Source organism: Calonectris borealis, chromosome 1 (assembly GCF_964195595.1).
Source record: "Calonectris borealis chromosome 1, bCalBor7.hap1.2, whole genome shotgun sequence".
Lineage (NCBI taxonomy): Eukaryota > Metazoa > Chordata > Aves > Procellariiformes > Procellariidae > Calonectris > Calonectris borealis.
The window spans coordinates 87,176,923-87,189,059 of record NC_134312.1 but is presented as its reverse complement, the minus strand read 5'-3'; the positions used below and the strand labels follow the sequence as shown (position 1 = coordinate 87,189,059).

The following is a 12,137-nucleotide window of genomic DNA, read 5'->3' as shown; positions in this document are numbered from 1 at the left end:
TTCTTGTCAGTCTTTGATGTGACTACAGGTTTGTTTGGAAAAGGTGACGGCTTAGATCTATCCAGGCTTCTGGAAGCATTAGTGTCCCAAAGCATGCTGATGAGAAAAAATAGCATTACGCAATATGAACAGAGCAGGAGGTTGAGCGAGCTGGTTAACTCCATTTAACGACCTGCAAATGCAAAGGAGGTCATCCCTGGAAGCCCACCATTGAATGGCAGTGCTTCTTACGTGGATGCCCAGGAATGAGTCCTGGGTCAGGTATGACTCACCATTTTATTCAGTGCTTGGTGAGCAGATATAGTTCGTTCTGACACAATGTACTGAGGACACAAATATTGTTAGAGAGTTAAAAATAATGAGGATAGGACCAGCACAGAATGACCTACCGCACTCGGTAAGGTGGTCATTCTCATAAAACTTCTTATAAGACAGTTGAGAGCAAACTGTACAGCCATGAACAGGAAAAAATGTCCACATCTGCAGAGAACAACTTCCAGTCCTGAAAAGAGGTGATCTGAAAAGGATTTAGGCATCGTAACAGGCAGAAAACCCAACACAAGGCCAGTAGGCCAGGCTGCAGCAACGGATCTGAAGTGATTCCTGGCCGTGCAAAGACAGAAGTAAGGAAGAGAAGTGAGGAGATGATTAAACCTCTCTCTGTGTCTGGGCAAGTCCCATGCTGGAAAACTGTACACTGCTTCATGCTCCATATTTTAAAAATAACTTTGAATCAAAGGTGGTCCGAAGGCTGGAGATCTCAGTAATTTAAAGAGGTCAACCTGTTTAATGTATCAAAAAGCAGAACAAGACATGACTTGCTTGCAGTATCACTTCGTTCCTGGGGAAAAGTCTACCAGGTATTCTGGCAGAGAATAACAAGACCCAGTCACTGGAGAGTGATTAATCACAGAAACAAATTACCAAGTGAAGTGCAAGATCCTCTCTCTTCTGGAGGCTTTGAATCACGACCGGAGGCCTGTCTGGAAGACAGTTGCTGGTCTGCAACATCCTGAGGGCTGTGAGAGCAGATCAGAGGAAGAGTTACCGTGCAGTTACCCTCTTTTTAATCTCCTCTGTAAGCAGCTGATATTGGGCTGTCTTTAGGTGTAACTAGGTACAGGTCTTATGACCCTGTGTGCATTAGCCCAGTATAAGTTATAGGGTTAAAAGTTTTCTGGATCATGTTGGTATCCAAGCGATTCACCCCAGCCTCCTTTGTCCTTACAGTGTTTTTGTCTTGGAGTCTGTGTAATACACAGTTGTGAAAAATCGTTTCAGAAGATGTGACCTTAGCTATGTTTGGAGAAGGACTGGGGAAAAAATATCATCAGCGTTTTGACAAGTTATTTGGATTCTGCGGTGGTGAAGAGAGAAACAACCTAGAATGAGACAGTACAGCTCTACAGGCTTTAAAGTGGGACAGTGAGCGCATAGGAAAGAAGGTGGATCTACAGCACGAAGAGAATGGAGATTTCTTTCTGGAAAGATCAGAGCGAGATCAGAAGAGAGGGATGATGCTAGGGGTGGTTACAGCGAGGATTAGAAATCCCAAACATTCAGAAATAACAATGCAGAACCTTCCCATGTCACAAGATTTATCTTAAAATTATGAAATGTAAAGACTTGCTTTCATCTGCACTCTTTGCCTCCCACTTTCGACTCCTTACGTTACATGAAAATCACATTTCAGGGTTTCCCTGTGACCATAAAGATAGGTGTTTGCTTTGTGAACAAAGTGAAAACATGGGAGTTAATGACTCCACGAGTCTGGAATTTAATCTCAACCTGGCACCCTGATCTAGGGATGAGGCAAAGACTTTGCTAAGTTATAGGGATGTTACCGTGCAGTCTCACAAGAGTTTGTGTATTTTAGGAAGACGATGACCTTCTCATTTGGAGAGCTCAGGATCTAATTCATACAAAGGACTTTCTGGTCTTTGCCCTTGTTTTAGCTCTATGCAGGACAAAGAAGGAGAGACAAAAATGTGCGGACCCAGCACACAGGACATAGGACCTAAGGGTCAGAGTGGAGGAGGACAGAGAGCATCACCTAGCTAGGATGCTCGGGCTGCCCGGCTTTATCTGACTGATAATGAAAGGCAGCGAGCGTGTCAAGAGAGCGTGAGAGAAACAGATCGATAGAGAGATAAAACTGAGATGGAAGGAGCTGGCGAGGGGGTGGGGAGGAGAGTAATAAACCACTACAAATCAGCAGGGTTACGTCTGAACCTGATTTGAATGCACTCCGCACTGGTGTAAGTGAATACAGCAGGTGTAAGGCTACGGCGAATCAGACCTAAATACAGAGCCAGAGAGGGAAAAGTAGGAAGGAGACAGTCCTCTTGTTAATACTGCCCTGTAACCTGTCTTCACAGCTCTGACCCAACCTTACAAGCCCTGCTTCTCCTTTAATTCTGCTATATGGAGAAGCCCAGACCTTGCTAGCTCTGAGAATACAGATTGATAGCCTTTCCCTGCTTCCTTGGGCCACCATGATCTTTAGCCTGTCTTGAAGATGTGTCCGTTGGGTAAAACGTGTCTCGGTCACCTTTTACCCGACCGAGTGCAGGAAATGCTCCTTACCACCTCGTTCACCGAGGACCCGGGGCAGGACAGCCTCTGACAATGCCCCGAACCGGTGGGTTTGGGGCACTTTTCTGGGAGAGGTGACTGAGTGTGCCCACGCGTATGTACCAGCGGAAGCTGACCGGAGAAGCCTCTTCGTTCAGCTCCAGATTTTTGAGGCAAACGAGACTGAGACATCCCAAAGCTAAGGGGGCATCAGAGCATGTAAATGAAAACGTGCTCTACCAGAACAGGACTGAGGGTCTGGGTACCTTCCCCTGTTTCAGGCACCTGCTTGCCTCCCTGGCCCAGGCACTCAGTGCTGTTTTGCTCCTTCTGCTTGGAATTAGTTTTGAGTGACATCCACCTCATTCTAGTGGCATAACCATTAATGTTAGAAGTTTAGTTTTCCACACTGACCTTGACACTGCTCCCTTCTTCTGTCAGTAGCCTCAGCATGGAGACCAAGCAGTGAAGGAGCCTCAGGGACTGAAGGGACCCTGAGAAGGGGTAGGACAATACACATGGCTGTACAAATGAGCCTGGACCAACCTCTCACTGGGAGACACAATGATTTAACTCCCCAAGGCAGCCATGGGTTGTATTTTCTACTCTAAAACTGTGTTTGGAGCAGTACAGTACCCCAAAAGAGCCTTCTCCACGACTCGGCCACAGCAGCTGCGTGAGAAGAACTGGAGTCAAAGCAAGCGATGAGAAGAGAGTTGTTGATACTGGCAAGTAAAACCTTAACAAACTTAGACTTTACCCAGATGAAGATTTCAAGATGTTATGCTTATTTCAAGATGTTACGCTTACAGAAGTCTGGCAAAGCAAAAGTCAACTGCCTTTAATACGTGCTGAACTGATCAAGCCGAAGACTGATTCTCTTGCTGGCAATCACGTGCTGGAGTGCAAACTGGCCCTGACAGCACTAAGATTTTAACATGCTAAAGGCATGTTGCCTGCACAGACTGTATTGGGCTCCCATCAATTTGTTGCCTCCTTTGCTTTCATGGAAAATCATCACTGATTTCTAAAGGAGCCAGCCATGCGGAAGTTGGTGCCAGGCTGAAAACTCTTGGCCAAACAGCTTGATGCTGCTTACTGAAACGAGCGTTTGCTGATTGCGCTCCTCCCAGTCCCCCTCACAACTCACCTCCGCATACAACATCATTTATACAAGACAAGAAAAGCTATGAAGGTTTTTTCCAAAATGACCCTCACTTTTTAGTCCCATCATTTAAAAACAGCTCCTTCAACTAGCACGGGGAAGCGTGCCCTCAGTGATGCCTCCTGATCGCATTACACTAACTCATTTGCCCATGAAGAGATACTTAAAGCAGACCATAAACATTTCTATCCTTGTGGAGCGTTTAAACTATCTTTTTATGGGCATACTCTGCCTGCATCAGGGATGCATTTCTTGACAAGTGTGATGGTTAATGATTCAGCAGATAGTAAAGCCATTTTTTTGGTAAAAATTAATGCCGTAGAGGAGGGGATGCATGCGGGGATTTAAGAAATGTACAGTTTAAATACATAAGGATGGTGCTTTGCAACATAGGATTTTTTACATTTAGATATTCCCAAAACACTGCCCAAAATAGCGAGATCTTGATGCTGTGAAAGCAGAGCAAAGATAAGAGCGATGTGTAGGCACACACGAGGTATTCTATGCATCTCTTTTAATTCTGGTGTGGTACTTATGGACTATACCATTGAAATATGAAAAATACTGTGCCATATAGTGGCGTATCTTTTCTCATCAGTTCTTTTAACATAAATATTGTACAGATAAAGCGTAGATATTGGCCAAAATGTATGGAAAGACCCGTGAAGGCGTGGATATTCACGTGGCATCCATGACCGTTAGGCCAGCTGCAGCTTGTTGGACACATTTCAGTACGACTGGGCGGCTCAGGGGAGTTTTTGACAGCAGCTGGGTGGTGAGGAACTGGAGAACAGGCGCAGGTGCTGGGGGTGAGCAGGGCAGGGCACGAAAGAAGTGGTGGAAAACAGAGGCGATGGACAAAACCGGTGGCCACCGTCAGCCGGGGTGGAGGCCGCACCCCGGGCAGCCCCTGCGGTGGCCGGGTCCCAGCCTGGGCAGGCCCAGCCGCCGCCTGAGGCCCAGGGACCCGAAGTCCGCCGTGCAGGGTGGCAGGGGGGCGGCACCCCGGGCTGCGGCCCCGCCTGGGCCCTGTGGAAGGGCCCGACGCCCCGAGGCTGTGCCCTGCGGGACGGCCACCCCGCCCGGGGCCAGCCCGCCCCGGCCAGGCCTCCCCTGCCGCCTCACGCCAGGCCAGGCCGCGTCCCGGGCCCCGCGGAACCGCCCGGACCGCAAGGGATGGGGCAGCAGCGGGCACCCGGCGTGGGCCTGCGCCCGCCACGCCTGCCCAGCCCCGGGGCCGGGAGAGGCCGGGGCCAAGGCGGGCGGCGCCCCGGGGCGGCGCTCGGCTGCCGGGGAGGCGACGAGACGCCGCTCCGGCCGGCGGCGCCCACCCCGGCCGGCGGGGGGCGCCCTCGCGGCAGAGCTCGCCCCGCCTCTCGGCCCTGTGGCCGGCCAATGGGGAAGCGGTGGAGGCGGGCCGTGCCGCTGCCTCCCCCAGTCGGAGGCCGCGTCAGCACCCGGAAGCCGCCGCTCTGCGACGGCGGTGCCATAGAGAAGTTCTGGCGGGGCGGGGTGGGGGCTGAGCCGGGTGGCGCCCGGCGGCGGGGCCGGAGCCGGGGCCTGCGTGAGGGCGAGCGCGGCGGGGCCCGAGCCCCGCGGGGGGCGGCGGCGGCAGCGCCATGGCGGCCGAGGGGAAGGTGACGGGGCAGAGCCAGGAGCAGTTCCTGCTGCTGGCCAAGGCGGCCCGCGGCGCCGCCCTCGCCAGCCTCATCCACCAGGTGCTGGAGGCCCCGGGCATCTACGTCTTCGGGGAGCTGCTGGACATGCCCGCCGTCCGGGAGGTGAGACAGGCCCGGCCCGGCCCGGCCCAGGCCCGGCCCGGCCCCCGCGGCCCGGCCCGGGCGGCAGGCCCGCCGGGCCCTGCCCGCGGCCCGGGCCGGAGGGCGGCGGAGCCTGACCCTGTGTCCCCGCAGCTGGCCGACAGCGAGTTCTCCCCCGTCTTCCGCCTCCTGACCATCTTCGCCTACGGCACCTACGCGGACTACCTGGGTGAGGCCGGGCCCGGGGGCGGCGGGGGCACAAGGCGATTCGGGGGCCCTTTCCCCTCCCGGTGGTGCCGGTCCCTCGGTGCGGAAAACGTGCCAGAGCCCCGAGCCGTTGCAGACCCTCACCCACGCTGCCCCCCGTTGCAGCGAGAGCCGTGCCTCCCTCACTACGGCCCGACGGACGCCCGAGACTGCGGGTTGGGCCCGAGACCGCTGGAGTACTTGACAAAAATTAATGCTGCCATTTGCTGGCTGCGTGGGGAATTTCCAAGAACATCTTGACAAAGACCTTTTTGAGGGGCGCGGGGAAAGACTTAGGTATCCACTGGGATGTGCAGACCTCCATAAATAAGGCACGGGACAGCTAGGGAGGATGGCTTGAGGCTGAGGGGAGGAAAGGCTGCTCAGAAAAGGTCTTTTGAGCAGAGAATTAATGGGGATGGCTTGGCAAGACGAAGCATCGCTTGGGGGATTGGTGTGCAGAAGCTTTAAGAAACGGGTATGGTGCAGATGCTTCTGTGTAGGACTGGGAAATGGAAAATGAGGCATAAATTCTTATACCCTGTTCTTTCCCCTGACAATAGCTGAAGCGGCAAACCTCCCTCCTTTGACAGAGGCTCAGAAGAACAAACTGAGGCACCTGTCAGTCGTCACGCTGGCTGCCAAGATCAAGGTAGTGGCCTATGTTTCCCCGAGTTCTCCTTCCACTGGGATTACCTCATGCTAGTTACCATCATGTTTCCACAGTGCATCCCCTACTCAGTGCTGCTGGAGCAGTTACAGCTGAAGAACGTCCGGCAACTGGAGGACCTCGTGATTGAGGCTGTGTATGCAGATGTGCTGCGAGGGAGCTTGGATCAGCGGAACCAGCGCCTGGAGGTGGATTACAGCATTGGGAGGGACATCCGGAGGGAGGAGCTAAGCACCATCACCCGCACATTGCAGGAGTGGTGAGGAGGAAGCCCCCAATACTAACACCCAAAAAAGGTTGCAGGAGTGGCCGGTGGCTTCCCCGGATCCTCTGTGTGTTGCTGGGGGGTAGTGTTGTGAGGTGGCCTACTCGATCCCCTTTCCCATACTCCAACGGAAAGTAATTTTCCAAAAATAATTTTCCATATTCCCCTGTTTGTTGCTAGAGGGGTGATGAGACCGCAGCAACCTTTGCACAGTCCTGGCTGCTGGCAGGAGGCTTTCTGAGTATATATCTGTAGTTCCTAACCTAGTGTCGCTTTGTTATTTGTCCTCCTCCCAGGTAATAACGTCACTACGGTCTTTTTGGTCTCTGGAGTTGAAATCTGTCATCTTTCATATTTCTTTCTATGCTGTGTAAATTATCTGGCCTGTTCAGTTCTACGTCTTCTCTCCAGGTGCCAGGGCTGCGAGGTTGTCTTGTCAGGCATTGAAGAACAGGTTAGCCGGGCCAACCAACATAAAGAGCAACAGCTGGCACTTAAACAGCAGATAGAGAGTGAGGTGAGTGGGCTGAGGAGGGAGCAGCCAGTGCCCCTCACTTTAAAATAACTAGAAGCAGTACCCTGTGGTTGTTATGGTCTTTGCTCAAGTAAGGCGTTACCTTTTCCCTAGGCCAGACCCCCCCCAGGGGGTTGTGCCTGAAGAAGAGTCCTAAATCAGCTTAACATTCCTCTGCAGTGCAGGGGTCTGGACAGCTATTAGCTCTTTGCTTGACCTGAGCTTGCAGCTCTTAACTCCAGGGCCTGCTTTAAAAAAAAAAAAAAAAAAAAAACCAAACCAAACTAACCAAACTAAAAAACCCAAACCAAACTAAAAACCCTGGGAGATCCCTTGGTTCTTGTTTCTCTGCTGTTGCAGGTGGCAAACCTGAAGAAGACCATTAAAGTGACAACAGCAGCCGCTGCAGCAGCCACATCCCAAGACCCGGAACAGCACCTAACAGAGCTCAGGGAGCCGGCCCCTGGCACCAACCAGCGCCAGGCGAGCAAGAAAACTTCCAAAGCCAAAGGGTGAGGAGTGGGGGCAAGCGAACAGGGCCACTCTGCGTGTGTGTGTGTATGTGCGTTCAGGAGGTGAATCTGAGGGGAGCCCTGTTTCGGAACAGTGAGGTTACTGACTGCAGGGGTCTGCTCCCTGGACATGGGATGGTCAGATATGTAGTCCCAGCTGAGCTCGTCTCCTGTTGATTTGGGGGAAGATCTCTGCAACTCTTGATCTGAAGCAGAGTTCGTAAGCCTTCCCTGTGTTCTCGTCTTGGGAAGAACATCAGCCACTCTTTGTGTGCATTTAGAAAAGGAAGTCAGGGATAAGCCTTAGAGTCCACTCTGAATTGTTTGGGTTTTGTTTTTTTTTTTTCTCTCTCCACAGGCTCCGGGGCAGTGCGAAGATTTGGTCTAAATCAAACTAGCTGGATCTCCCTTCACAACTGGGAGGGTGAGAGGAAGAGATTTGGGGGATGGAGGGGTAGCGAGGGTCCCAAGTGTGATGCTTCTGAGCTCTTCTCTGAGATCCATCTTGCCAACTAACTCTCCTGCATGTTTGTTCTCTTTCCTATCTTCTTTACTGACTTTCCAGGCAGTGTCTCCCTCCTTTTCATCACAGCATTTCACACTCTAAGCTTCCAGTTGTATGTGTTGCTGTTTCCCTTACCACTCAAGCCCCCATCACCATGGCCATGTGTTTCTCTCTTTCTCTCTCCCTGTCTTTTGACAGGTCAATTTAAAGAGCCATAAAACTCTGTCGGTCACCTTTGCACCCACAGGGCGTCACAGAAACTTCGAAAGAGTGCGCTGGTGCTCAGCGATCGTTTTGGCTCTATGAGACCCCGGGACACTTTGCTCCAGGATGCAGCTGCCATCTTTGATTGTTTAATCTTTGTTTTGCTAGGTGGGAGGGTAGGTTTTGAAGGGATTCTTTTAAAAATATATAAATATATTATAAATATATATGAAACAATAAAAATATAGATCTATGGACATATCTATACAAACTTGTGCTCCTGTGGTGGTGTGTCTTTGTCTCGTATACTGATTCTGGATGTTCCGAAATGAGTCGTGATGTTGAGAGCCTCTGGGTGGAATATCCTCAAAATACTCACTTCCCTTTCCAAAGGGTAGTGCCACACTAGCTGTATTAGGACGAGAGTCCGTAACGCAGGAATGAATCACAAATCTTATTTGAAGAGTTTCTTGTGGGATTGATTTGCATCTGGAACATTCAAAAGAGGTGCTTTTCAGGTAGTCTCAGAGGAAGGTGCAGAGGCTGAGGAAAAAGTTCATATTTGTGTCAATACTACGTGCTCCGTGATCCTGGACAAAATGGAAAGTGCTGTGGGGGCTTGTCTGACAGAGAGTTGAAGGTGACAGAGTCGATGCCCATCTGCGTGAGTGAGTTTTCGTAGTATAGATGGTGCTTAAGCTGTTCTTGGGTGATGTTGGAGTCTCGTTGGAAAAAAAAAACAAAATAATGACATTGACTCCTGTGAGATGCCCAGAAAAAAAAAAACATCAGCTACGTCAGAGGATGCAACCTTGAGGCTGGCTTGAAGCCGAGTCAGAGGGATGCGAGTATCGCACTGCTGTTCCTTGATGTAAATGTAAATTGGCACCGTGACTCCCACCCCCGCTTGGTTCTGCCTCTTTCCTTGTGCCAACGCTAAAATTTGATTCCCTGAACCTGGGTGTCTGTGCGTGAGCAAATCACTGGAAAATTAATCCAGCAAGGGAAAGCCCTGATCTTTGTCTGCATGGAGACTTTTTCAATCCACTGGCCGGGGTGAGTTTTCTTCTGGGTCAGCTCCCTGTGCAGGCAAGCGAGAGCTGGAGCTGCGGCGGTGTAGGTGGGAGGAAGCCTTGTTAAGGGGGTGGGGAGGGGGGTGAGACCGTGCTTGTTTTAGTGGTAGCAAGGTGTGATGTCATCTCAATACTCAAACACCACAAAATGCTGGTTTGTGCAATATTGCTGTTCTACTAATTCTGGACCTGCTGTAATACAGCACTAACTTTCAGTGGGAAACCCCTGTGACCTGAACCCATGAACTCATAAAACACTCAAGTAGCTTTCTTCCCCGTGGGTAAGGTCACAGGGCTGTGCCAGGGGCAGGGATGTGCCGAGCCGTCCCGGGGTGACTGCTGTCACTGGCTGAGGTCTCCAAAAGCTAGGGCAGCCCCACATCTGTCCCCCATTCTGTGCCCCGAGGCATCAAGCCCCTTAGCTGCAGTCATCTGGCAAGAAAGTGCCAAGCAGGAGAGGTTTGGCATGAAGCTGTCCAGACGAGAGGTGCAAATCTGGCTGCAGGAGTGCATAAGAGGTTGTCTCAAGCCACCTAGAGACGTTTGGCTTATTTGCAGCAACAGGGAGTCTGCTTGATGAGTCCTGTTTTCCACAAGTTGCAGGGAGGAGTTGTGACAATGCTTTCAGCCTTTGCTTAAATTACCTCAAGTCTTCCTCCCTCTGCATCGCATCACCTCGGTCTGTCTCTCTCAATGAGGGGAGTCACCGTGGTCGCTGCATTTGCGATTGTCTGCAAGAAGCAGTAACGTCTGTGCGCATCAGATCCTCTGGCTCCCTGGGAAGGGCTAGTCTGGGACCGAGGTGCCGACAGGGGAGGTGATACCTGGCAAGCCCTGAGCACCTGCCAAATGTCTGGCACCTCACGCCCTTTCAAAGAAGAGCCGCTCGCAAAGCCGTTGGGGTGTGATGCGAAGGAGAGAGGAGAAAGGGCTTGGGATGGAGCCGAGCAGCCGGACAAAGCACAAAGCTGTCCTAACAGCCAGCTGAGGTCCAGCGGGAGCTGGGCTGGTTGTAACAGGGCTGGAGCGGTGGCACCTCCAGGGAGAGCTGAAGTTACCAGTAATGGAGGAGGATATTTGCGCCCCACAAAAGTCCTGCTGCCTCTTAGGAAGAGCAGCCGTAACGGCTCTTTGTCCCAAGCGTGTCAGCTCCTCTCTAACCTGTTGAGTTTTGCTCTCTTTAACCGCACTGTGGCTATTAGGCACAAGGGATCTTTTTAAACACCCTGAATCCACGGTTTAAATCCAGGCTGCAGATCCCAGGAGTTGGAAGCATCCCAAGCCAGCACTGAAATCTCGGTGCCAGTCGGATGTGATACGCTTGCGTGAGCGCCCTGCACAGCACACGGCAAGGCGGAGCAGTGCCTGAGCTCCGTACACACGCTGGCAGCGGCCTTGTGAACACAAAAACCCATGCGTGGGTGACAGCAACCGGAGCGTGGACCAACACGGGGTCCTGGGGGGCTCGCCACAGCAGCCCTAGGCTGTGCTGAAGCCCCAGGCTCAGATCCTCACGGCTAAATCTCGGCTAAATCTCGGCCACTGCGAGTCTGCCTGCATGCTTCTGCCATAACCTCGTTTTGTGGCATCCAGCCTTCCCCCCTCTCCAAGGCTCGGCTCAGCTCTCCGACATTTGCCAAGCGCAGCCATAGGCCTTGTCCCCGCTTCCCATTTTCTTACTTGCCCCTCTTGAGGCTGGTTGTGTTATGGATTTCGGGAGAGTTTGGGACTAAATGTATTTGCTCAAGGGGCATCTGCACAGCTCTGAAAGTCTTCCATTTTGTGTACTTTTCAAAGGGAACACCTTTTAAAACCTCCATTAAGAAAAAGGAAGCAGAAGATAGCAGATAAAATTACTTCAGACCTTTTGTATGACTGAAAAATAAATGAGAGGTGTGCAGTGCAGAATGAAAATATTGCTGCAAATTGCCTTGCCGGATGGCAAACAGCGGGCAGGAGCATAGGTTTACCTTTGCCCTTCACCTGAAAACCACGCTTTTTATTTTCCTGCTCACTTCAGCCGTGACTCTGAATTTCAGTCAGAGAGGAAGTGAAGATTAATTAATTAGTTAACATTTGTAAATCACTTTGCAGATGGTAAGAGTGAGGTAAGTACTGAGCATTATTATTATAGGTTTTCATTTTAATTTTAAATGTCTTTGTGTTTTTAACCCTGTTTTGTCCCAAAGACAAGCCTGAGAAAACAGACCCGGAGTAGAGCAGAACAGAAATACCTGGACGCACGACACCCTAAGCCCTGGCAAAGGACTGAGGTTTAGGGGATTGTAGAAAAGAGGATATGGGGAAGCATTCATCCCAGCTTGAGGAGCAGGAGAACTGCCCGCCCTAGCATGGAAAGTGTAATGCCTCTAGCGCAGTGATGCACTGCAACCCCTCTTTGGGTATTATACGTGGGGCTTTCACATCTGGATTCAGAAAAGGGAGGCGGTGGGACAGGACCTATCCCTACTTCTCCAATTCACATCTGGCTGGGGAGCTGGGTGTCTGAATTTTGCCAGCTGCCCTGTGCTGAGAGGAGCCACGGATTCTTATTAGGAATTGTGGTTAATGAGGGTAATTCTTTGTGTTGCACTACTAGGGACACTGTTTCTTCTGGGGCGCTTGCTGCACCCCTTCTTGAAGGTGATG

General features: G+C 51.5%; 1 protein-coding gene across 2 annotated transcripts; it reads left to right on the top strand.

The window, feature by feature from the left end:
* Positions 1-5,285: 5,285 nt before the first annotated feature.
* Positions 5,286-8,686, top strand: COPS7A (COP9 signalosome subunit 7A). Of its 2 annotated transcripts, none has more exons than XM_075164858.1 (8): positions 5,286-5,520; positions 5,653-5,728; positions 6,309-6,397; positions 6,472-6,674; positions 7,092-7,197; positions 7,555-7,706; positions 8,065-8,130; positions 8,410-8,686. In XM_075164858.1, exons 1-7 carry the CDS (start codon positions 5,359-5,361, stop codon positions 8,102-8,104), a joined length of 828 nt encoding a protein of 275 aa, XP_075020959.1. In that variant the 5' UTR covers positions 5,286-5,358; the 3' UTR covers positions 8,105-8,130; positions 8,410-8,686. The 2 variants fall into 2 exon arrangements, with proteins under 2 accessions (XP_075020959.1, XP_075020954.1); XM_075164853.1 differs by having other exon boundaries at positions 5,287-5,520; positions 8,459-8,686.
* Positions 8,687-12,137: the final 3,451 nt, after the last annotated feature.